Here is a 24,950-nt window from a genome sequence, read left to right as displayed (position 1 = left end):
AACAAGAATATCTACATGAACAAGACACACTCTCAAATAAGTTGCAACTACTTGCTCGTTTCTGAACATCATGTAGAATTTAATGAAAAAAAGTCAAATAAAATACAGAAAAGTTAGTTTGAAATATCCTAACGTTTAATGAAAGGGTGATGTACTGATCAGCAAGAAGGGGGGGGGGGGGTAACAGTAAAACTACGAGGGAAAGGGGAGCGAGCTCGATACCCAAAACATGTCGGTCCGTTACTGCAGAACAATTCAATCCAGAGGAGCTGCTGTCGTACCCTTGAGCACTTGCTTGTGTGTCAAGGATGCAGGTGGAGGGCGCAGGGGAGGACGCGCAAGGGTACTACGGATATAAGTGTGCCGTTGTTGTCACATAGAAGTAAAGAAAATGTAAAGGAAAAAACAATTCCTTCTGGTTTTAACTATATCCCTCTGATCAAAGTTCAAAATGGAAGCACCCACCACGTGTGGGGCTAACTGCTGGGCCTGATCGGGACTTCCACTTTTCTTACATCTGGGGGGGATAGGCTCTGTTTTTTTGTTTGGTTTTTCCTTTATTTTTCTGTTGGTTCTTAAACCCTCTTCAGAGTGCACTCATACCGCATAGAGTTCGTAGATCTTCTTGGCGCAATATGCCAGGGCAGCCAGTGCTATCGTGTTATGGAGTCTCTTTCTGTGGACGTCATCCCTGCGTACCAATACAACGGGCGTCGAGGAGGTGAGTGTATGCAGGGGCAGCCGCGAGAGTTTTTGGCTGTCGTACTCCACCTGGTACTTGCAGCAGGGGTCAAATTGCCATGAAATCCCGTAGAGGGCAGCACAGGCCAAGCTGAAGGCGCCAGCGGGCAGCGCCACATAACGCGAGTACTCAATGGGAAGTGAAAGGGGCGTCAGGAGGCAAGCGGTACCGGACAACACGGCCGTCTTGTGCAGGCAGTTGCCCACGCTAATCCACCGGGCCGTCTCATCTCCGATGCGCGTGGGCTCAATGACAATGTATTTATACTGGGCCTCCAGTGCCTGCTCCAACTCGTACTCAAACTGGTCCTGCACATTCTCCCCATTGTAGATCTCGTGCACAATGTAGCAGTCTGTCGCCGCCATCACTCCCCTGTTCAGAAACAGACATACGGCAAAGAACAGTGAGAGAACAGATACAGAGAACAACTAGACTCGATGCATCCAAGACTGGTTTGTCTTCATTTTTACATCAACCCGCCCCTTTTTTCAAGAGCCTGTGAATATTTTTTGCCTTCAATGGCTCAGACAAAGATTCCCAGATGGGTATTTTACCCAAATATTTTCTCAATTGAAATTCCACAAGGTTTACCATATCACAACATATATGTGCATACCATTACCATAATAACTAGCATGTAATCTGTAAGATGCATTTATAAATTACATCTTTGGTTTAAGTAAAAAACATGACAGACGTCTTCTTCTATTTGAAAGGTAGGATTTAAGTGTAGGATTAAATGTTAATTTGTTGCCATCAATCAGCACTAAAATGGTACATACACTCCAACTGTATAACTATTCAATTACAAACAATCTCCATGACCAATAACATTTAGTTCAAATGGTAAATTCTCGATGGTCTATAAACTCAAGGATGAGTGTGCAGTTTTACATGAGCTCATTTGTATTCTTTATTACAAAATATTCTTATTCTATACTTAGTTTGCAGAAACATTTTTGCTACATGTTGTTTTCCATCAATTCATAAAATGTCGTTTTCAGAAAACTGTCAACAAAAAAAATTTGTCTGACCAACAGCTAAAAGTGTGAAATATTAAATTACACATAAAACGCAACAACAACTTTTTTTTATATGGACAAATTAATGATGTCCGTAAACTAGTTTCCGTGTAATTGATTAATCGAATAATCTATTCTGTAAACTGATATTTTCCGGGTTATTTAAACATTATCTTTGAATATGACAAACACACATGTGTGCGAGTGTCAACTCTCCGAGGCCTTCAGTACAAGTTGACAAGATGGCAAACAGCCCTCACGACTCACCTACCTAGTTAAGGCTAGACACCGAGTTCATTGGGGTCCAGAGACAGCGGGCATTGGCTCAATGAGTATTAGATACCAATGAAAATCAATCTGGGATCACAGTTCAGGGGACACAATGTACCTGAGCGTCGGTTAGATAACACGAACAGCTAACACGCTCACATGGTGAAAAGTTGGAGGACTGGCCAGCTAAGTTAAGGACCGTTTTACTTTCTAAACAGGTCGACAAACACAGCGGACAACACTTAAATCAGGGACGTGTAGCACGTGAGCCATAGCGTATTACAACAGTGCTCGCACGCACGAGCTGTTAAACACGTTTTTTGTCCCACGGTTATATCGGCTGGTGTGAAATAACCAAAACATCACATGCTAGTTTGTTTCCTTGCTATTGTCAGCTAGCTGTGCACGTTAGCCTGCTAATGTTAGCTAACCCTGGGACAAAATTCCGACTTGTCGCTGTTGCCATTTAACTTTCAGACCCGAACGATATGCATGTTTGGGATCTGGTGAATGGCGACATCGACTAAACGATGCATCATATTTAAACATTTCCGTTTAATATCTAAGATGTGGAGTAACTGACCTCTCCCTGCTCACTGGGACACCGCGCCTCCTTCCCAGCGACGCCATGTTGGAGATACAACCGTGATTGCGGTTGACGTATGAGAGCGCCTCGCTTTATGGGTAATGTAGTGAGTCAGCGCAGTCGACGCATCACGTCGACTCGAATTGGGACTACTCTTCCCATGAGGCTATAAAGCAAGAGCACCTTTAAGTATTTTATAATAGCGCATAGAAGTTTGAGAGGTCAGAGCATTTATTTTAAATATATCAATTGCAAATTAACGGAAGTATGTTTGTTTGAAATATAATAATTAATTAACTACATTAAAATTGAACATCAAACACATACAGGGGACATTTATATATTTACATTGTTGCGCAAATAGATTGCATGCCTGGGTTACGACATAATGTATATACAGTATGCAATACAGTGTCCGAACCATTAAGTTTTGTGAGTGCATTTGTGTTTGTAGATTTCTGGGTGCTCACACATATTGTGCCCTCGTGTGCTCTCTGTGTCACCGTGGCGAATGGCGAGTGTGGGCTCCCGGTACATGTGTTGTAACCTGAAGCGCTTTGTGACAACTAATGTGTACGTTCAGAAGTGCGAGATCTGCGGAAGCCAAGTGTTTCACCTTTGACAACAATTGTAACATTTTTAAAATCATGGGGCACACATGACGAATCATTACAAATCCAATTAAGCATATTGGCGATGCCAAAATCATGTTTAAAACATGCCTGCTCAACCTGCCATGGTCCCCCCCCCCCTGATCGTGTTTTAATATACCATCAAGAATCCTTTCAACTGATGTAACATAAGGCTATATAGACTAAGAGCATGCTTATTTGATAGTAGGTCAATTATTCATCAGTTAATGTGTTAATTAGGCCATTCATTATTTGTTTATATTGCGCCTTCATACACATATTAAAGTAATAACTGCCAAATATTTAAGGTTTGTGTGGCAACTTGGTCAGATTCTTAGGTTTGTTTAGTTATTCTTGGATCAGACAGCTCCAGATTTAGATTAGAACACTAGTATTACTTTAGAGTACATTTCATTCAGGAAAGGCTTTTTTTATTTTAACCTGGTAAATTAATTTGATCAAATAAAAAGAAAAGGGTCAATATATGTTTATATTCCTCAAAGTTAGATATCAAATACACTGATATCAACATGCAGCCCCAGTTAATTAGGCTTTTGTTGGCCCAAAACAAGTCAAATATTCAGTCTAAATACACTAGAATATGCTGTAAAATAACTAGAACAGGCAGGTTTTTCACTATAGAACATAGTCTCCGCTGGATCTGTGGTTGAACTGCTGTGCTTTCAAATGGGAGATTAGCAAGCAGAGTTCTGTCCAGCTCACCCCTGCATTGCTAACGGTACACAATGTGACAAAGAGTTTAAGTAATTCTTAATAATGTCACTAGATGGCAGCAAATTCAAGTTTGCAAAACTCTTCTAGTTTTTCTTTAACCTTTGTTGCAGGATGTTAAATACATTTAAGTTACCACAATATACATACATAGTTTAGTGTACATACAAAGTTTTATTTATCTCTCTAAATTACTGCACTACTTATGCAAAATATATTGTACAGTACCTAATCTCTTTAAAGTTGGCTGTATGTACAAACTTAATGTGATAATAATGTGATGAGTATTGTTTTATTTATTCATAGATAGCAAGAATGGAAAAAAGTCAAAAGCACAAAACAATATAACAAGAATTGGTAAACACATGTAAACATAAACACAAAAATGAAATAATACATTGGATATCTTGGTCTATCAATAGGTTTGTGTCACCTAAAGGACGGTTTTACAAAAGGGGAAGTGGATTCCGGCAATTAACTCGGTGATTAAAGCAGATAAAGAAAGTCTGCATTTCATGTTGTGTGTCCTGCCAGAGTGTTGAGCAACCTGAGGTGTTCTTCTCCTCAACACTGAAGATTGTCAACAGCAAAAGCTCATGAAGAGCCAAAAAAGGGGAATACACTGGTTTTTTTTCAGTAAAAAATTTCTTCCATGATGACCTTTATCACTTTTACATCAGCTGGTGAAAGCAGCCATGTGGGTACAAGAAAAAAACAGATCAAATGACAAGTAAAAACAAGCGTTTAAGATCCGTCCATCCAGTGTCATTTTACTGAAAAACAGAACAAAGGACAATGGACACCATACAATGTAAATGCCCTGAATATAACAGTGCTGTTTTTTTAAGTGCTGGTTTGAGCAGAGATATTTATCCATATCCACACTGAAGCGTTGTACCACACAGTGATGAGGTTCAGACCCAATTTATCACGTGTCTAATATTTAACATGTGCGATGGAGAAAATAATGAACTTTGTCTTCAAAGTTCGCCATCCTCAGTTTGTGTTCTTTGGTTTACAAATCCCTGCATCCATGATCAATTTAGGACTCCAATAACAAACAGTACATTTCTGTTACTTGAAACAGTGGGAGTGGATATAGTAACAGTGGAACCAAATTGATATTTTGGGAAAATAAAATTCCAAATAATTACCCAGTATCCACCGAATTAATGCCTATACCTCTCCGCAATTTCATAGAAAAAAATGACATGACGTTTCAAAGATTTGTTTAGCATTTACAACTTAGCAAATTAGCATTTCAGCCTTAAAAAAACTATTTGTATGAAAGGAGGCGAAAGAAAAAAGAACATTAATAAAGCCAAAGAATATCAGAAGAGGGTCGAAATATAAAAGTCATCATAGTTTGAGCATCAGAAGCGCCGCCATCACCATCATGGAGAAAGACACCTGGGTCGGTCATCTAGCAGCGCTGCTCACATCCGATGAGTCCAAAGGAGGACAGGAAATATGCATCACATCTGTTACCTTTACAGGCCCGACCTTTGCTTCCCATCAGTGATGAGTACACATCCTGAATGTTTCTGTCTGAGGTTATTTGCTAATTTTGTTAAGAGTAGTGACCAGCTGATTCACTTCCTGTTTCTGGTGTAACACCTGTGTTACCGACCTGTAGACCCAACGTTCAGCTCACGGACGTCTGTGCCGTGAGATCGGTCGTCTCTGGAGTCACTCAATGTCATGTTTAACAAAGCCTGGTGGGTCCTTTGTTGTATGTCAGCCTGTAACTCCAAAGCACGATGCCACACAGTATTTATTCCATGGGAGTCTCTTTCTCCTTCTCGGAGCCACGTGTGGTCATTGATAAATATGTTCAAAGTACTGAGGCTGAGGATTCTCTTTGACGTATTTCTGAATGTACCAGCAGGTCAAGTGAGCTTTCAGGTCCTCTTCCACCACAAAATCCATGGCTGCCTGCCGTCACAGAAGCACAAATCACATCGCAAAGGTTCTGACAGACATTTTTATCAGACAGCATTTTACACACTTTGGACATTGATTTTTAATATTTTAGTACTTGTTGTTGTGCAGTTCAATTAAACTACATGCCTGAGTAAGCTTCCCAGATATAAGTGGTAAAATTACAAGCAAAGTCATTATATTAAGATAATCTTTCACCTTACAGCTAATCAATATTGTAATCTGGGTTCTGCCTATGTTTGTATACTGTCTATAACATTTAAAGGTTATATATATTAGAAATAGGAAAAGATACTTGCTGTCAAAATGTAAACAAAGAGGTTGCCCGGCCAACAACATCCTAAACACGTGAGTATTTGAAAAATAATAAAAAAATATAAATTGGGCCTTTAAGAAATGATCCAACAGAAAAACTCCCTCTCCTCTCTTAAGATGATGAAAGATGAAAATAACCACCCTGTGTGAGTTTTACCTTGGCCAGGTGCTTTGCTATTCCTCTACCTCTGTAAGCATCTGGAACTTCAGTGTGTTGCAAGTCCACCGTCTTCTTCCCGACATATTCATACAGAAGAACGGCACGGTCGTGAGATCCTGAGGGAAGACAGAGGCCATAGTTCTCGGTTGTGTTTGTCTCCACCCAACCCCAAGTAACAACCCCACCTCTCGAGGGGATACTGATATTACATAAAAACGCAATTGTCAATGTTTAAGGTCACAACTGTTATAGCAGATTCGTAAATATTGCTCAGTGAGAATCACTGATGACCACCACAACACACAAAAACTCCTCATTCATGCAACACAATCTTATGCTAGATTAACTATGACATGTTGGCATTTAATTTATTGATCAGGTTGCAGTTTGCAATTTACATAATATGTAGATTGAATCTACATATTATGTAAACACACATTAACAAGCTACAAAACACCTGTTTGTTTTCAGTTTATCATAAACTTAAAAAACCCAAAGCCAAGAACAAAGGGAAATAAGTTATATTTAGTTACATACTTTGGTTTGAAATAAAGGTGTCAAAATTAAGTGCTGCTGCCCATATATGGATCTGATTAATAACATACACTGTATGTTTTATAAAGGAGGCATAACTGATTCAGGTTGGGGAGAGGAACTAGGTTATTATTCGGTAACTCCTTAAGTAATGACTGATATTCAGGAGTGTCTTTCGTGAGTGGATGTTATTGAAGGTTTCATATTTGCTTTCAGGAGTTTAACAAAGAAAAATATTGCCGAAAAACAAGCTAGTGAAGTTACAAGTCAAGGAGGTCAGCAGCTTTGACCAAGAAGCCCTGTCGTCGTTTCAGTCCCGACACGAGCCAATATGTGAATAAAGACGTGACATCCCTCCTGTGTGAAATTAATAACGCCTCTGTGTCGGAAACGGCAGCTGGAGTTATCAATAAGTACACCACAACGATGTTGGCAGCGAGAAAAAAAGCCTCAGAAACCTCTGAGCTAACATTAGCCAAGCTAGCATGCTAATGTTTACATGTTGAACTTACCATTTAGTCTTATAACAAATTGCCGACGCTGTTTATCGTGTTCCACTTGTATCTGAGAGTTGTTTGCGTCGAAGACATTATTTGCCTGTGCTGCCTGGGCCATAGTATCTCGCTACAACCGACGATGACTGCTATGCTACTCTGCAGCTTTAGCTAACCCAGAAATGGCTACATGAGATGATGAACGGGCAAAGCAAAACACCTCGTCCAACGGAATCAGCTGTGAGGTCACGTGATGTCAGCCAGCCAATCAACGCCGGTGCTGTCAAAGAGGAGGAAACACGATGCAGATAGGTGAGATGTTAGTCTGTCACACATCATTTTAATTACAGACGTTTGTTCTGTATGCTGTACAGAAATTTTGGAGTTCAAACCACCTAACTTTCAAACCAAAAGTAAAACGATTTAAATCAGTGTAACGTTGGCCATCTTAGTTTAGTTAATTTGTCCAAATGTGAGGTTATGGGTTCAGATTTGGCAAAGAAACACCCATTCTGAGCAAATATTAATTAGTAAATGGTCAGAATAGACTAAATCAGAGCTCTTAAAAATACCCAATGAGTTCAGTTTACTGTTGGCGAAATCTGGCATTGACACTTTTTACAAGTCACTTTCGTGCCAGTCAAGCTCATAAAGAAAAACAAAAGATGTATAGTGTGTGAAAGGGTGTAAAAGTCTAACATGAACACCTTAAAATGTCCTCATACTATCAGTTACAGCTAGATAAAATTGTCTCATAGCATTTGATTAAGCTAATGATGTAGACTTAACTTCTCGATTTCACAATTTCTCACTCACTTCAAATTGTTTGCTTTAGAGCCTCTTTTGTTCCCACATGCGAGTCAAGCCATGCACAGTGTCTGTGGCCTACATTTGATCACCTAATTTCTAGCTTGCTCCTGATTGGAGGAATTCCATTTTGTTCCCCTCTTTTTTTTGAAATACTGTATTTTCATTTTCAGTTTACGGCTCTACACTTTTTTTTACCTTGACCAGTAACACATAATTAAATGACCAATTAGACCAGTCACATTTGCTGATAATTGATTTTGCTGAGACTAGTGTGTATCTTGATAGTTTTTTATAGTTCAGGTCAGGTCACAGCTCACAGATCCACAGTGACAGCTGTGTCGCTGTGTCATCAGCAGAGCAAATGTACAAGAAGCAGCCAAATCCTTCTCAGTTGGACTTACGAGAGTTCACGTGTTTCTCTACAATACTGTTATGGATTGTACTCATATAAGTTAAATAATGTGTCTTGATATAAACTAAATAGACATTTACAGTATTTCTAGACAAAGGCAGGGATGTCAAGTTCACTAAAATTACAGTGAAGTAATCCTGTTAAGCTGTTGGCTTAATCCTGCAAAACTCTAATGGAGTTTGTCAACTCTGTATGGGATTATTTGTGTCTGTGTTTCTTTGGGACACTATGGTATAGACCTGTTCTGTTTGTTTTTTGCCAGAGTGAGAGGGAGCACACTTCTTTTGCAGATGGATAACAGTGTCAGCCTAAACTTCTTACGTTTATCTTAATCGTCTCATTCATTGTGTTTTCATTTTACTGCTGAAAAATGATGTCCAAGGCGCCAAGGTAAGTCAGCATTATCTACAGAATCTATGTCCTGTATTACTGTTAGGGTATCATTGCTTTAATGCTATTTTTGGATTGAGCTGACCATAAAATCTTAATAATAATGAAAAACATACATGCGGCATCTTCATATGGCAGCTGAGATATTGAATATGTGATTTGAAAATGTTCAACTATTTACCTGGACCGCAAAAATTATCAATAACTTGAATTTAGCACTTCATCTGAATTAGGATGAAAATCATCCACCAGCTTTTCATTAGCTTACAAGTAAACATAATAAATAAAGTAAAATTATCAGCACAGCAATGCCTGGATATCTATCCTTGAATAAAGCCAAATCAAATGTAATAATAACACACTAAATAATTGTTTTCTGAAAGTGGAGGATGACAGAATGATTTACGCTTAACTGTCTTAATGTTATCTTTAACAGGTGGCCTGGGAACCTGGTAAACTCTAAGACCAACACACCTGCACAGAAGATGAAGGTAAGTGTCGCACTTGCTTAAAAAATGTTGTTTTGGTAATTTACAAATGCTTATTGCCTTAATCAAGTGTTTGATTGTCTCACATTTATCAATTCATCATTTATTCCTATAGATACAAAGTGTCATGAGGATTAGGCAACATATGACCTTTAAAATGTGACTTACTTTACTTTTCATTCTTCATTTATTCTTCTAGAAAAAAAAGTATTTTTACCCTGCATACCAGCACTGTTAAATATTCGTGTATAGAAAACATTCTGTAGAGTTTTGTTTCATTTTGCCAGAATGTGTTAAAATGATTGGACTATATTAACATGTTCATGGACATATTATCCTCAGAGTGGGTGCATGTTTTTGCTATATGCATGTATTAGGTTTTATTTATAAAGCCATTGATGGCCGAAGATCAAGTCAGTGCTTTTACAACCTGCACAATCCGCTAAGTCAGGACTCTTGGAGCCTCCTCTAATTGATTTCTCTGTCTTGTGGTTCGGCCACAGATTGATGCCTCTGCAGTTGGTGAGGCTGCATCTCTAAAGACGGGAAGAAACCGCCTATGTCTGATGGCTTTCCAATGCTCAAGTGTGATTAAGTTCAAGTGTGTGTCTGTGTGTGTGTCTGTCCATGATCACAGTGTCGGTCAGATGGCACTTAAGCAAATTAAGAGCTCTTAGGATTAAAAGGTTCTCTCCGTGGTGATTGGATTATATGGTGTCAAAGAGTCCATGTTGGATGGGGATGAGCAGTAGGTGCGATGTTTGAATTTAAAATATTATCGTCCTCAAAACTGAAAACCATACGGAACTTAATACCTAAAAGCCTGTCTTTATGTGACATATTTTCTCAGCCCACCAGTGTTCAGCCTCTGCTCTTGCTCTCTTTATTCTCCCAAAGGATCCAGCAGCATTAACAGTACCTGCATCTAGTAGAGCTAAACAGGCTGGCTGCCAGACGTCTAAACCCAGCGTTAGTTGTGGAAGGAGCAACAGCCTCAGTGGCAGAGGCAGTGATTCAACTGCTAGTGGCAGTAAGGCCGGTGGCAGTTTGAAAAGAGGCAGCCTCGGCCACCAGGGTATCAGAGCAGCATCTCGCTCAGCCAGACCAGCTCTCCGCCTCTGCAGCAGCCGGAGCTTTTCGTCCCTCCACACCTCGTCTCTCACTGCTGCTCCGTTCATGAGAAGCAGCTGCTCTCTCAACAGACTCAACCAAAGATCCACCGGAGATGGTAATTTCATTCATATTGAATTTGTTTATTTACAGTTCTTAAGAATATTTACAGTATATTTATCCCAATAAAATTATATTAGTCAATTTTAATGTGGTGGCTCATTTTTATAGTTATTCATATATGTATTTTCTTAAGTTGCTCCAAATCAAAGAAGTGAAATTTACAAAAAGAAGCTCTAAAGATTTTGTGAGAAAATAATGACACGTCACTGAAGAAGTTTTTTCTTAAAAATAGTTTTATATACAGCTTTTGTTTCTTTACCACCGTCTCTGAAACAGATTCAGACCATTCAGTTCCAAGTTCACAAGTAACAAAACAAACCGATGAAAAGAAAGAACTGAATTCTGGTCAGCTGTCTTCCTCTGAGGAGCAAATCAGGTTTGTTGTGTATCTTTTGTTTGTTTGTTTTTTTAGAATAAGAGGCTCCTGGGTTTTTTGTTTTATGGTTGCTTTGTAAAATTCTTTTGTGCTTCAATTCAAATTATTAACATTTATGTTCCGATCATCAAAAGGGACAACAAAGACCAGTGTCATGATGATGAAGTGGAGAGAATGAAAACAAGCAGCCCCTGTGAGCCACCAGAGTCTTCCTCCTCTTTGGTTTCCACCACTGCATGTCATCATCATTGCAACAAAGTAAAGAAACAGGTACTTTGACTTTTAATGTGTATTTACAAATACATAATAGAAGCTGTTGTCTATACCAATCAGCACATTACATTACATAAAAATTGTTCTACATCGTAGTCTATTGAAGCAGACTCATGTAGCCCCATAAAGGCAGACACTGCAGTAATCTTAATAATTTAATTTGTATGTTGTCCTGCTTATCAAAAAAAAAAAAAAAAAAAAGCACGGTCTCATGCTGTTACCATAGTTTCAAAGAGAAACATGACACAAAGTGTGACAAGCAGGAGTATGTGATTGTCCAGTCTGGTTTCTTGCTGGTTACTGAAGTCATGCTACATCTTGGGCCTTGTAAGAACTAAGAACAAACTGGTATGGTACTAAGGAATATGGACAAGCCACAAACAGACGACCTGAGCACACCGACTAAATACACAAGGAGAGCAGGGTGATTAGACACAGGTGGAACAAATCAGGCCAGGGCCGACAATCCCAAAGGTGGAAAACACCCAAAGTCAGGAATTATAGAGGACTTTCTAACTAAAAGAGTAAACAAACCCAAGAACCTCGACACAAATGACCTAAAGACCACAGAATGGATAGGATGCTTTGCTTTGTCATTTAAAGCCCGACCTACTCAACTTTAAGAAAGGATGGATGATGCGGCAGCACTCGTCTGGACAGGTGAATTTATCAATTCACTGTTGCTTAAAATGTTAGTAACAGTGGCATGAAAACTTGTCTGACAAGCTAATGATCTTGTGCACTGTCCTGTTCTGCTTATAGTGGCAGCAACACTGGTTTGTCCTGACCGACCAAATCCTGAGGTTCTACAAAGATTCATTAGCTGAGGAGGTGCGCTGGTATTTTGCTTTGTTAAAATGTAACTTTGCAGTTGAAGTAGAAGAAAATCCTGACCCAGACATATGACATTCTACTCAACATTGACTGTGAGTCTGAACAGAGGTTTATGTTACAGATATTTGGCCCTATGCTCTCTTGTTCCCTGATTGTTCATTTCAGACAGCTGATGTGGTCGGTGAGATAAACTTGTCCACATGTTTTGACATCAAAGACTACCCAGCTCAGAAGAACTGTGGTTTTCAAATCCATGTGAGTTCAATAGCTGCTCAAATTTACAGTCAAATTAAGGAGTAATGAATATAGTCCAATGAGTCTGATAACATATACAGTATATCATCACAATTGACCTGATGTTCAAATAGGCACGGTGAAGACACAAAATCTTGTATTTAAAAACAGTTCTGTAGATTTTTTTCACTTATGATTTTGGTGTACCCAAATATTAATGGCTCAATGAATATTTACAGCAATAAAATCGATTATTATTGAGCTGCTGTACAGGCAGGTAGGCTAAGTAGCACGTGGTAGTATCCAACCAATCAGAATTTTATCTAGTCCCAGTTCACCCGCCTTTCTTTTGACAAAGATTCTTACTTACTGTAACATTTAGTTTCATGGAAGTCTATGCCTCTTATTGGTTCTTTTCTGGTGTTACTAGATATAATGTAATATGCTTATCTACAATTCTCCACATGTCAGTTACTTTAGTGAAAAACTATATAGTTGTCATTTTCATCACTAACCATAAAACATGTTAAATTAAGAAAATCCCTGCTGTCCTGCTGAGTAAAAAGAGGTGGGTAGCACGAGTCAAGCTTCTTTGATGTTACCCAATAGCGAGGGTGAATCAAGGTAATCTCAAAATGTTTAATAAACTGACATGATATGAATACATAAATATGTTTACATTTCTCTTTCCGCAGACCAGAGATGGAGTCTACACACTCTGTGCGATGACCTCTGGGATGAGACGCAACTGGGTCCAAGCAGTGTTGAAGAATGTGCGGCCCAGTCTTACACCTGACGTCACAAGGTAAATAAAGTTGTTAAAAGTGCTGCATAATTGGTACCAGATTTGTAAATGTAATGTATTGTACCTTTACTTGTTCCAGGCCATATTGTGGCTGTTAGTGGATTTAACATTCATAGTCTAAATTTGTTTCTCTGTCATTCCTCACAGCTCCCTTTCACAGCATCCAGACTCGCAGTCAGCTGAGGATCTGCAGAAAGCTGAACACCCAAACAGCTTTTTGCAAGAGGACAAAACCAGTGACTGTGCAGAGGAAACACATCAGCAGCAGAAAGAAGAGGAACCGCAGCCAGAGACAGAGCAAAGTTCTGCTGATGGAAGCTCAGTATTGTCCACAATCGGCTCCTCTGCTCCGTCTCCCATCAGTCCTCCTCGGCAAGTGGAGGAAGGTGAGGGTGCTTCCTGTCTTCAGTGTTCGCTTCTTGATGCAACCACACTGACTGGTGAGTCATTGAACAAACTGAAACAAACAAGAAAAATGCCATCTCAGTGTTTTTTTAGTAATTCACTTTTAAAATAAATGAAATTTGATGTAGATGCTCAGTGCATGAGGCCTATATTACTTTTACACCCTATAGTTCTGATATACTGCTTAATAAAATACTAAAATAATTGTATTTGTGAATTTGAACTGCTGCTCATTTCAAGAACCTTCTACGTCAGTGGTTTGCAATCATGCACCATTCATATGCTCCACAGGGGAACAGACATAGTGATAAATGGTTACGTATTGTTAAATTTCATATCACATTGTACTTAATTGGTTCTTTGTACAACCTTCTGTGCACCAGGTGTGACAGATGCATCATCGTGTGTTGATGGAGCTGGTGACAGCTCTACTTCCACTTCAATGCTGTCAAATGTTGAGTGTTTTGATGAACATTCAGATACGCCGAGTAAAACTGAGCAGAGTTGGCAGCAAGTTAAAACCCCACCCCGCATCGACAAGCAGCAAGTATCATTAAACGTCACCCGTGAGAGCACAAAAGATAACGATCAAGTTCCCTGTGAGCAGCAAACTGGGCAACTTGTTAAAGAGGTGAGATTATGCTTGAGAGTGTGTGTACGTAATTAAAACAGTGGATTCAAAAATGTTCACCTGAATGCATTAACAAATGAGTACCTGATTTGTGTGACAGTTTCATTGCTATTTCTCTACAGCTGGAACAAACACAGAAGGAATTGTCTCGACTGCAGCAGTTAAACAGTAATCTGCAGGAAGAGCTACAACAAGAGAGACCGAGGCATTCAAGAGAAAGGGTTCATACACAGGTATAACGCAGAAGACACTCAAACATATACAATATGAGCATGCAAAGCCCAGTTTGTCCCAATTAAAGCTTACTTTTGTCCTGTAGAATGATCTTCTTTCAAACTCCGACTTGGAACAAGCATTGGCTTTACAGCGACTGCAGAAGATAAACCATGACCTCCGCTTTGAGCTGGAGGCTAAAACTAGGAGCCATGAGAAAGCCAGGGAAGTTGAACTGCGGCAAAGGGTAGATGTCTTAGCGCAACAAGCACAATTACTTGTCGCAGGTGATGCCACAGCACTTGCACAAGCCCATCTGGAGCAAGATCGCCTGCGTTTTCATGAGCAGCAGACGGAGTGGGAGCGTTGCGTGGCCTCCCTGAAGTCCCAGCTGAGTTCCAGCGAGGAGAAGAGGGGGGAGGCTGAGGTGCGCTTCACACAGCTGCAGCAGGAGTTGCAGAGTTACCAAAGTCTCCAACAGGAGGCTGAGCGCTTGCACAAACATCTTCAAGAGGTGACAACTGAACTTCGTGCCAATGAGGAAGCGCAGGCTCAAAAAGAGGCTCGCCTGCAGAAGCACCTCACGCTCCTTCAAGAAAGTCAGGACAGAGAACGGAGGAGCTTGGCCTCCAGCCTGGCACAGGCAGAGCAACACTCAAAAGAACTACAGGAGAGACTGGACAGAGATGAACAGCAGGAGGGCCTGAACAAGACTCCGACATGGACCAGTGACATTGAGGAGGCTCAACAACAGCTTCAAGAGGAGCTAGCCTGTACACTATCTGCTGTGCAGAAACTTCAAGAGGAAAGAGAGCAGCTCGATCATCGCTGTCAAGAGCTGCAGAACCAGTTATGTGAGGCAGATGGGGAGGTGAGCAGGCTGCAAAGCCGCTTGGAAACCGAAGAGACGCACTACTACAATCTTGAGCACTCATACGAGAGAGTTAGCGAGGACCTGCAGCTGGCCTTAGGGAAGGTGCAGCAAAATGATTCTGCAACAGAGGACATGCGAGAAGGCTACGAGAGGCTCCTGGACAGGAAGGAGCAAGAGCTGAGTGAAGTTTTGCTGAAGATGGAAGTCTTAGGTAATAGCCTGGAGGAGACAGAAGTGAAGCTGAATGACGTGTTGAAACGTTGCACCAGTAACTCTTCTCAACCAAAGGATGAATCTTTAGACTCTGATCAGCAAAATGAGAGACGAACAACTGATCACGTCACTGTAGGTGACAGCAGGCCAAAGGAAATAAACAGTGACCCAGAAAGGTTTATGTCTGTGATCCAGATACTTGAAACCAAGCTTTATGTAACAGAAGAGAAGCTAAGGGATATCATGCAAAGACTGCAGGAGCACCACAGTCACACCAGCTGCCAGGACCCTCACATTTGCTCCCAGCTCACTCGGAGCCGAGCCAGTGCTCAGCACCTCAGTCTGCTTCTTCACAGTCAGGCCAAGCAGAGCCAGCGCTTCGCCCAGGAGACAGAAAACCGCTGCAGGATGCTGGTTGGTAGGTTTCAGCTCGCACTGAACATCATACATGTCTGCAGAGGGAGGCTCCGGGCCACTCCTATTAATATTACAGACTTTGAGAAGCAACTAGCCACCGTTGCTGCCTGCCTTCAGCAAGGAGAGAAAGTTGCAGAGAAACAGCAGCATGAATCACACAACGCCAGCAAAGGAGAGGGCAAGGTCCTCAATGACGAGACATTAGCTGAGAGCAACATTAGTGCTAAAAGTAAACCCACTAGTACGTTGCCCTCGGACGATGACGTGGAAAGTGTTGGCAAGTGTTTATTGAGGGAACTATTTGTTGTAGAAAAAATGGTGTCTGTCCTTCAGAGTCAACATGACATTGTGCAACAATCCTTACCACCAAGAGAGGATGGGGGGGATTTGGCACACAAGTACAAAAGCATAATCGCGCAAAGAATAGCTTTAAAAACAATAAAAAGGACCCATTCTGGGGGAGCAGAATGTGACAACAATGAATGTTTAGAGAGGGCCATCGGTGGAGTCTGTGCTGAAGCGGAGCTCATTTATGCTGCCTTAAAATTTCAGCAGCAACATGAGAGCGTGACTCAAGTAAATAATCAAGAAGTGGAAGAAGTAGAGCTTCAAAGTAATAGTCTGGCAGATATCAATCCCCCAGAGTTGGCTCCTTATGAGGAGCAAGTGCAGGGAGAGGATAAAGATTCAGAAGGAGCTGCTAAACCAGTTGAAAAGGATGAATCTGATGTTCAAAAGATAGAGGCAGAGAAAGAACCAGAGTGGTTGGAGAGATTTATATCCCGGTTGCAGAGAAGGGCTAATTTCTTACACCAACTCTGCCGGGAGGTTTCTGATGGCAATGCAGTAGAGTGCAGTGTGGATGGTAACTGGGAAAATGCTTCAGCAGCTGACTTAAATTGGATGCAGGAGCAGGCAAAGTTAATTTATCTGTCAGACAGGCTGCACTCAGATTTAGAGCAGCAGCAAAGTGTGGTGTTACAGGACAAACTGCAAGCTTTGTGCAAAGAGCAGGATATCACATTAAAGGATGAGCAGGAGACTTTTAATCACACCTTATGTCAGCTTCAGGAGGACAACATTGTATTAAGAGGAGAACTAAAGCGTGCAGAGCAAAAGATAATATCTGTAGAGACTGGGAACCAGAGACTCCTGGAAGATATACGGAAGATCAACGGTTTCCATGAGGAACGGATGAACAAAATGGAAGCTGAGTTTCAAGAGAAGATAAGGGAACTGCAACAGATCCACGAAGAGGAGATGAAACACGTGCATGGTTATTACACCAAGTCTTCCAAAGAGAAACAGACCAGAACATACTCCGAAAGTACCTCTGCCCTAACAGACCAGACTGTGATGGAGAGAAAAACGATGCTGACAGATGGTGCAGCAGCCATGAGAGAGGCTTATCAGAAAGATCTTGAAAAACACGAGGTAACAAAGACCTTATTTCTCTTTCATAAATGTAAGTAGTAAGTAATCACTGATTTTAAATAGAGAACTTGTTCTAAATTTTAATATAGGCATCCTGTGATCAAGAATTCGCTGCCATGGAGGAAATGCACAGGCAGCTGATGGGTGATCTACAGCAGCAGCATCGGACGGAGGTGGCTGCACTTCTGAAGGAGAGAGACAAGCTGCTAAAGGAAGAGACGGCTGCCACAATGGCAGGTAAACGTCTATCAGCAAGAAGTCATACACAAAAAAAAGCACCGTAGGCCTGTTAAGCCAATACAAACTGAATTTCACTCTTTTTATTTATTTTAATGTGATGGGGGAATGTTCTAAAAGTGTTAACATTGATTGATAAATGTAAATAACCTTGAATAAAGGAAATTATAATGTGGAAACAGGCTGGATGAACTGCAAATAAATGATCTTACTCTAACTTAACAATGGTGAAGAATCATGCAAGTTTTCACATCTTTCTACAGCCATTGTAGCGATGAGGAGAGCTCATAAACAGGAGCTGGAGAAAAGCCGACAGTCTCAGCACATGAAGGAGAGCGCTGACACCACACAACTGCACATCGAATATGAGTGAGCTTTTTTCTCTCTTCCACTTAAGTTCACAGAATATTGATAATTGATAAATAATGAATGACACTTTAATAGCTAGCAGATAAAATGCCTTTACCCCAGGTGGAGTTCCACAAAAACATACTAACAAATGCTAAAATATGCATTCATATTGTACTTTTATGTAAAAACGCATATATAGATAGGAGTTACTCCACTTTCCAGTTCCAGTTAGTGTCAATATCTTAATATAGAAAAAGCATTGGCAGCGTCATCTCTGTCTCACACATTTGAGGACAGACTAACGAGCTGTGAATTGGCAGCCGGTGTGGCAGATCTGTCAATGGTGCTGATATTTGGGGAGTGACATGGACACAGCATCTAATCATATCAGAGTAAATCTGGAGTTAGAGTGACCTCATGTTTAAATTGGCATTAATGTCCTATTTTACTCAGACTGGTAGGAGTTACATTGATTCCATGTACAAGTTATTTGGACATGTACCTGTTCTATAACTCTTTATTGGCAACAGATTTGCAAGATCAAACTATTTGGGAAATACAATCACAGCTTTTCCATCATGTCCATGTTTCCCATTTTTTCCAGTTGTGCTTCTTGTAGTCTCACTATTTCTGTTTGGGAGTTGTTTTTCCCCAATTCCTCATAATAGCTTTTGAATGTGATATTAATAGTGTTTTGACCAATTGCTTCCTCCTTGTACAGTTTTTGTCGCATCATTTGTGCTTCTGCTTTGCCGCTGCAGGAAGGAGATCCGGTTGATGCATAAAGAGCTCGAGGTGTTGTCGGTTCAGCACACTCAGAAATGCCTGGAAAACTCTCAGCTGAGCCAGGACCTGCAAGATGAGAGACAGTCCTTGATTCATTACCAAAAGGAAAACCAGGAGCTCAAAAATATGCAGGTACAATCATTTTCTTTTCACAAAGGTAGCTGAGCGTTCTTCATTTGTATTCAATTAAAATACCCACATGCAGTTGGCGCAAACAGCGTGTATGTATTTATAAAACCATCTATAAAATGCATCACCTTCTCCCTCTGTCCCTTGTTGTCCCTTCAAGAGAGAGACAGATGAAATGTCTCAGCTACATTTCTCGCGAAATGAGAAACAGTCACATGTTGCCCCTCCAATAAACGACTTTTATGAGATGGAGGTAAGTGTTTGTGATGGTCTAAGTGGTTTGTATGTATTTGTGTTTTTCAGCTAAATTGACCCGTAGTTTGAGTGTCTGTTCTGCCTTTAACTTTATCTGTGTTGAATCCAATTTGAGGTTATATTGTTTATACATACATATGTAAGCGTGCTAGAAAAGATTCAGTTTAATGATAAAGTTCTACAGGTATATAGTGCATGTTTGCATTTATAATCCTGTCCCCCTTTATCATAACACATGTGTTGATGAACTTATGTTACAGGTGATTCTGCGGGCGAGGGAGGCAGAAATGCAGTTTCTCAGACAGGAAGCTTGTTCTCTCCAGGAAGACTTGAAGATTGCTCGAATGGTACTGAAACCTCTTTAAACTTGCAATTGTAATGCTACTAATTTAAACGTGTTATATCTGTGCCCTGACGGTCTGATAAAATATTTGTTATTTATATGAAAAGAGCAACTGCGTATAACTAAAAAACTAAAAACTGACGTATGTGTGTGTGTAACAGGACAAAATATACGCCGAGAAAAAGCTCAAGGCCCTCTATAACAGCCAGGATGAATCCCATCATGATGTCAACAAACTATTGGAAGATGTCAAGTCCGCCACTTGGTCTCCAAGCGGACACGCTTCAGGACGGTCCCTCGGTAAGACACTTTTTACTTAGTGTACATTACAGGATGTTATGATAACTTATGAGATTTCTACTCACGCACACATTCAAACCTGAGAAATAAGCTTATTCGCATTCTTGCTAAGAGTTAGATGAAAAGATTGATTCCACTTTCACATTTGTGCAGTAAATATTAAGACGGCAGCTGATTAGCTGAGCATAAAAACTGGAAACAAGGGGAAACGGTTCACCTGCCCAAAGGCAACAAAATTCAAAAACGGCATTTCTATTAATCTCCTGATCTAACTCTCTTCAAGAAAGGCAACAAGTGCATTCTCCAAAATGTAGAACTACTCCCTTTATGTCCCTCCTCTCTTGTTTTCTCAGAGGACACTGTGACAAAAACAAGTAATGCTGCTTTTCTGAAGAAAACAGTTAAATCAACCCTCGCACGTCAGATCAGAGTGGGATCAAAGGTAAAATGTGTTGCTGCATCATCTGCTTTGTCTATTGATTTCTGCAAAATGTTCCTTTCACATGAACCATTTTAATTAAACCTCCACATCACAGTAAAGTTATTCAATCGTAATAACTACAGATTAAGAACTTTCACACTTTCTTTTGTCTTTTGTGTGTTTGGCTTGCAGAGTTTAAAAGACGGCCTTTCTGTCCAAGAAAGAATGAGGTTGTTTGAGTCATTCTGATCAAAACAAGATGAGAAGGTGGAATCTGTGTTTCAGAGTAAAACTGCTGTTTGGTCAGTGCAGTTTGAACACAGACAATGTATCTCTGTCTAGTTTACAGAAGATGTGTATGTGTTATATTATGTTACTTTTTTTACTGTGTAGAATGTTGATTTGATGTTTGTTGTTGATGTGATATGTGCAAAATACGTATTTGTGTGTGTGAGAGGGAGAAAGAGAAAGGAGCATCAGAATACCACTAGAGGGAGCAACAAACACTGACTTTTCTAGATGAACATTTTTAAAAAGTTACTATATAATATAAGACAGTAATAACAAAGACATTATGTTTATATTTTGGACATCAGTGCATTGCACTGTGTAACTTATAAACACTATCTGTGTTTCTATTAGAATTACTGTGTGGCGTCCGTTATATAAAAAATGTTATTGACATATTGTACCACTAGATGTAGCATAATACAACATGTACCCTGCCAGCAAAGACGACTTCTGAAACAGAGGTGATGTCAGTAACTGTTTTAAAATCTGTTCCGCTGACATGCAGCCGTTTTATTACTAGAAATATTTGAGCTGCAAAAGGTCAATCATTTTCAGAAGGTTACTGTCTTTGATATCAGTATCTGAACACATTAAGCTTGATGTGTGAATATTTTGTATTCTGGCAACATTGTTATATAAATTCTGACAATAAAGTATTTTCCTGATAACCAAAGCACATTGTTTGTTTCTCTGTGTCTCTCTGACAGTATCTGGTTGTGAGAGTAAATAACTGCGTTGTAAGTAACAAATAATCAGTAGCATGCTGTGAAGATAGATCGTTTTTATTGTCCTAGAGGGAGATTTGTACATATCCCTCACAGAAACATACAAATATACATGAAGTAACACATGCCCATAAAAAAACACATGTCAAGTTAAGTGGGATAAAAATATAAGAGAAACAATCTCCTGATAGGTGTTGATCTGAAACGAATAAAAATAAAACATTGCCTAAAGTTATAGTTAGTTTGAGGACAAAGTGCAGGTGTACACTCACATGTGTTGATAGAGCAGAATTGATAGGAACATACTCACTACACAGTGTCCCGAGTCTGTCGGTCAACGAAAAAAAAAAACTGACCCAAGAGGTCTCTCACTGTGCAGCTCTGCTTTTGTCAACAGGCAGCAACAGTGTGACACAGAATGAACCTGAGCTCTCAGGAGCCCAGCAGCAAATGAAGAGGCTGGTGCAAGAAAACACTGATGTCCGCTCTGTCTCGAGGGACTACACATACAGTACAGTACCTCATTAAATGGAGCATCGAGTCTGCACAGAGCCTGCAAGTGATGATAACACACTTCAGCAGGGTCAGAGTCAGAGGAGTCCCTGGTTTTAATAGAGATCCCAAACATTTTGCGGGTTATTAACGACTAAATGCTGTTGATATTTAAGTGCCACACATTACTCAGAGCTAGGTTACAGGTTGCCTCAGTTAACATCTAAAACTTAATATGAGTAAATTATGAATTGAAAATGGAGAGCTTTTACAAGTGTTTTTCTTACTTTATCCTGTCTGGCTTTTTTCTATGGAAACACAGAGCTTTAACAATAAATGTTTACATCTCCAAAGGTCTGATTTCTGTGTAAAAATATAAATCCTAGCTCCCAGTGTCCTTACAGAACCCTTAATTAGTTCCCTGGAGTCATATTCCTAAAGAGGAACATCGCACCTCATTAAAACCCAACACTCTTCTTTCCTTCCTTGTGACTCCTGCGTGTGAAACTTCCGTCATGTGAGCCAACACTTTGAAAGAGCAAAGCTGTTTCTTAATGTTATCCTTCATGGATGGAGTTGGCTTCCTGTGACATTTTAAATGACATAAACACCATTTCTGCACTTGTTTCCTGAAAATCAACATGTTTTTTTTATTTTTATAAAATAAGATATGATAATCCTTTATTATTCCTGCAGCAGGGTAAGGTTTTTCTTCAGAAAACAAACCTGGAACCTGCAAGTCGAGTTCAAAGTGTATCACTGATAAAAGAAAATAATTATGAGCATGAATGGAAACTCTTGTCTTCATAAATAGTAGCTTGAAAAAAAATAATCTTAATTTCAGGTTTGCTAGCTCTGAATCTACTGATGAATTCTATAAATTCTGTGGTTGAACGCTCTGGAAAAAGCTGGACTAGAGCTGAAAAAATGTGTTCATTAATTGATTCGATCAGCAGAAAATTTATCTGAAAATATTCTGATAATTGATTAATCCTGAAGTCAATCTTTGGGGTTTTGGATGTCCCCTTGGGCTGTAAAAGTCTGATGACTATTTGTAGACATAACCACGATTCAATACAAATAAAATAAAATCAGCAGATTAATTGATAATGACAATACTACTTATTTGCAACCCTAAAGTGGATGTGTGTGTGTGTGTGTGTGTGTGTGTGTGTGTGTGTGTGTGTGTGTGCACCTGCAGGGTTTGTTCTGAGTCGAGCTGCCCCACAAACGCTCCCGGTCCTAATGACTGATCAGCGGCTGATGCAGAAACACCAGTACACACACAGGTGCACCTGCTCGGGATGTAAAAATAAGTGCCCCATTTATTAATGCAAAGATCAATTACTGCAACCAGCACAGAGGCGGCTCTGATCAGCGAGCACAGCCTGCTTCCTCAATGATACACTTCAGTGGCATTTACATTGCAGCTGACGGGAGCACGACTCTGCTCATTCTTCCTCTCACATGTGACGCGGGTCTGCATTTGAAAATTGGTGTGAAGAGGAAAGAGCTGCATGGACTTGTTTTTCCCCAATTTCATATGTTACAAAATCAGGTCCAGAGGCGTGTGACCTACATGCAACTCAATTTTCTCAGTGTTTCCATGACAATGGATAGATCCTACGTTGTTCACCTGAGACAAATATAAATTTGGCTCCTACATCAGTTTGGCAACGCCGGCCTCGGTATGGAGGACGATGAGGCTGATTGGTATTTGGGGAAGCACTTTATTACAGTCGACTCTTGTATGTGCTGTAAGGAAAATGTGTCAGAAACAAACAAGCAAAGTTTTGTTGGTGGAAAAACAGACGTGAGGCATATTTCTATCATCTTTCAATGATCCAATATGAAATTAGTTAATATATGCACTCATTTTAGATTTTTTTAACAGGACCAGACCTTGACGTTAAATTTTCCATAAACTTTTCAAATAACCTTTATGTTATGTGAGGAAAAAGAAACTTCCTTATCCACTTGTATGAGGTAGAATAACAGAAAGGTTTAATCAAAGTTTTTGGATTGAATGCAGAAGTGAGAGGAACCTGCAATTCAACCTCGTGTCCTTTTTGCCTACATGGTCTGCCTACATGGTCTCCCTGTGTTCATCACAAGGTGAGAGCACTTTAATATGATGAGGCAGGTAGTTGATTAGGCTGATCTGGAGAAGACACCCTCAGTGGAGCAGTGAGGTTAGTGAACAGCTCCCTGAGCAAAGTCCTGTGTCTTGTGTATGTGCAGCGTTTCTTTCTGTTGGGTGCGAGCACAACGCCTCTCTTCCCCACTCAGGCTGTTTTTGTCGATGTTGGCTGCCAACAGAGACATGAATATCACTCAGACTCTCTACAGTATATCTCCATCTTTCGTGTTGTATCTCTCTCTTCCTCGCGATCACTGCTTTGTTACACAGACCTGCCACCATTTTGTTGGAGGTTATTGCAACAGAGATAGCTCTATTCCATAGGTGAACAGAAAGTACATTTTTTTCTGAAGTTGAAAAAATAAACTTACAGGGCAACTGTAACCTAATGTGACAGCACCGACTAAGAGGTAAAAACAAGCTACAAGCTACAAACTCTGGCTCAAAGATTTTACAAATATTATTAAGTTGACAGCAGATGGATGGTTAACTATGTGATTAATTCTATTCACAACAGTAATTACATACCAAATCTTACAGCTATAGATACTGTATATAGCTATAGATAATAGAAGAACAAGCAGGAGCTGCAGAACGTGAGCATGAGCAGCAGGAGTGCTGCTGAAGCTCAACTAACAGACGGTTACACAGTTGTATAATTGGAGTACCTGCCTACTCCTAAACCTCAGTGTCCTGCCAGAACCAGTTACACTCATGTCTGACTGAGCTTTAAGTAAACATCCTGTGTCTTCTGTACCACACAGGGATAACCACAACATGACATAACACTCGGTAGGAAGCAGGAGAGTTTGTGCTGATTATCTGAAAGATTATCAAACTGCAGCTTGTGTCCTGAGTGTGAACGAGTCTGGCCCACTTTGTGGTGCCGCAGTGAGGCGGCCTTTAAATAACTCGCTCGGTATGAGGTCTGTCCCTATAGCACACTTCACATCCCTATCTGGTCTGCTATCTCATATCTGAACCCATTACCCATTCACAGGCCTGATATC

The 24,950-nt window shown here is 40.2% G+C and overlaps 3 protein-coding genes across 5 annotated transcripts; 1 reads left to right on the top strand and 2 right to left on the bottom strand.

Annotated features, from left to right (window-relative positions):
* Nucleotides 1–55: 55 nt before the first annotated feature.
* Nucleotides 56–2,676, bottom strand: tmem11 (transmembrane protein 11). The gene is made up of 2 exons (XM_031862197.1): nt 2,618–2,676; nt 56–1,114 (listed from the first exon to the last, which is right to left on the bottom strand). The coding sequence occupies exons 1-2, from the start codon at nt 2,662–2,664 to the stop codon at nt 598–600; spliced, it is 564 nt and encodes a 187-aa protein (XP_031718057.1). The 5' UTR covers nt 2,665–2,676; the 3' UTR covers nt 56–597.
* A 1,157-nt stretch (nt 2,677–3,833) lies between these two features.
* On the bottom strand, nt 3,834–7,631 carry natd1 (protein NATD1). Its single transcript, XM_031862201.1, has 3 exons — nt 7,447–7,631; nt 6,398–6,516; nt 3,834–5,919 (listed from the first exon to the last, which is right to left on the bottom strand). Exons 1-3 carry the CDS (start codon nt 7,547–7,549, stop codon nt 5,803–5,805), a joined length of 339 nt encoding a protein of 112 aa, XP_031718061.1. The 5' UTR covers nt 7,550–7,631; the 3' UTR covers nt 3,834–5,802.
* A 1,332-nt stretch (nt 7,632–8,963) lies between these two features.
* On the top strand, nt 8,964–21,250 carry LOC116391373 (protein outspread). Of its 3 annotated transcripts, XM_031861879.1 has the most exons (18): nt 8,964–9,040; nt 9,477–9,531; nt 10,426–10,756; nt 11,038–11,137; nt 11,272–11,407; nt 13,174–13,283; nt 13,431–13,723; nt 14,072–14,319; nt 14,442–14,552; nt 14,639–17,470; nt 17,560–17,707; nt 17,971–18,076; nt 18,820–18,976; nt 19,134–19,226; nt 19,489–19,575; nt 19,733–19,871; nt 20,225–20,313; nt 20,485–21,250. In XM_031861879.1, exons 1-18 carry the CDS (start codon nt 9,021–9,023, stop codon nt 20,539–20,541), a joined length of 5,112 nt encoding a protein of 1,703 aa, XP_031717739.1. In that variant the 5' UTR covers nt 8,964–9,020; the 3' UTR covers nt 20,542–21,250. The 3 variants fall into 3 exon arrangements, with proteins under 3 accessions (XP_031717739.1, XP_031717740.1, XP_031717741.1); XM_031861880.1 differs by lacking the exons at nt 8,964–9,040; nt 9,477–9,531; nt 10,426–10,756; nt 11,038–11,137; nt 11,272–11,407 and adding exons at nt 11,863–12,070; nt 12,173–12,241; nt 12,410–12,499; XM_031861881.1 differs by lacking the exons at nt 8,964–9,040; nt 9,477–9,531; nt 10,426–10,756; nt 11,038–11,137; nt 11,272–11,407 and adding exons at nt 11,863–12,070; nt 12,173–12,241.
* The last annotated feature ends 3,700 nt before the right edge of the window (nt 21,251–24,950 follow it).

Source organism: Anarrhichthys ocellatus, unplaced genomic scaffold (assembly GCF_004355925.1).
Source record: "Anarrhichthys ocellatus isolate YVR2014 unplaced genomic scaffold, GSC_Weel_1.0 scaffold26, whole genome shotgun sequence".
Classification (NCBI taxonomy): Eukaryota; Metazoa; Chordata; class Actinopteri; order Perciformes; family Anarhichadidae; genus Anarrhichthys; species Anarrhichthys ocellatus.
Note: the sequence above shows the minus strand (reverse complement) of the source record. Positions and strands in the feature narration are given on the sequence as shown.

Bases quoted from the DNA above. Each gene is read 5' to 3' on its own strand.
- tmem11 (XM_031862197.1), bottom strand. From the start codon at position 2,664: ATGGCGTCGCTGGGAAGGAGGCGCGGTGTCCCAGTGAGCAGGGAGAG. The intron at 1,115-2,617 runs GTCAGTTACTCC...GTTTCTGAACAG, and splicing joins GTCCCAGTGAGCAGGGAGAG to GGGAGTGATGGCGGCGACAG.
- natd1 (XM_031862201.1), bottom strand. From the start codon at position 7,549: ATGGCCCAGGCAGCACAGGCAAATAATGTCTTCGACGCAAACAACTCT. The intron at 6,517-7,446 runs GTAAGTTCAACA...GTCTTCCCTCAG, and splicing joins ATTTGTTATAAGACTAAATG to GATCTCACGACCGTGCCGTT. The intron at 5,920-6,397 runs GTAAAACTCACA...CTGTGACGGCAG, and splicing joins TAGCAAAGCACCTGGCCAAG to GCAGCCATGGATTTTGTGGT.
- LOC116391373 (XM_031861879.1), top strand. From the start codon at position 9,021: ATGATGTCCAAGGCGCCAAG. The intron at 10,757-11,037 runs GTAATTTCATTC...TCTCTGAAACAG, and splicing joins CCAAAGATCCACCGGAGATG to ATTCAGACCATTCAGTTCCA. The intron at 14,320-14,441 runs GTGAGATTATGC...ATTTCTCTACAG, and splicing joins CTGGGCAACTTGTTAAAGAG to CTGGAACAAACACAGAAGGA.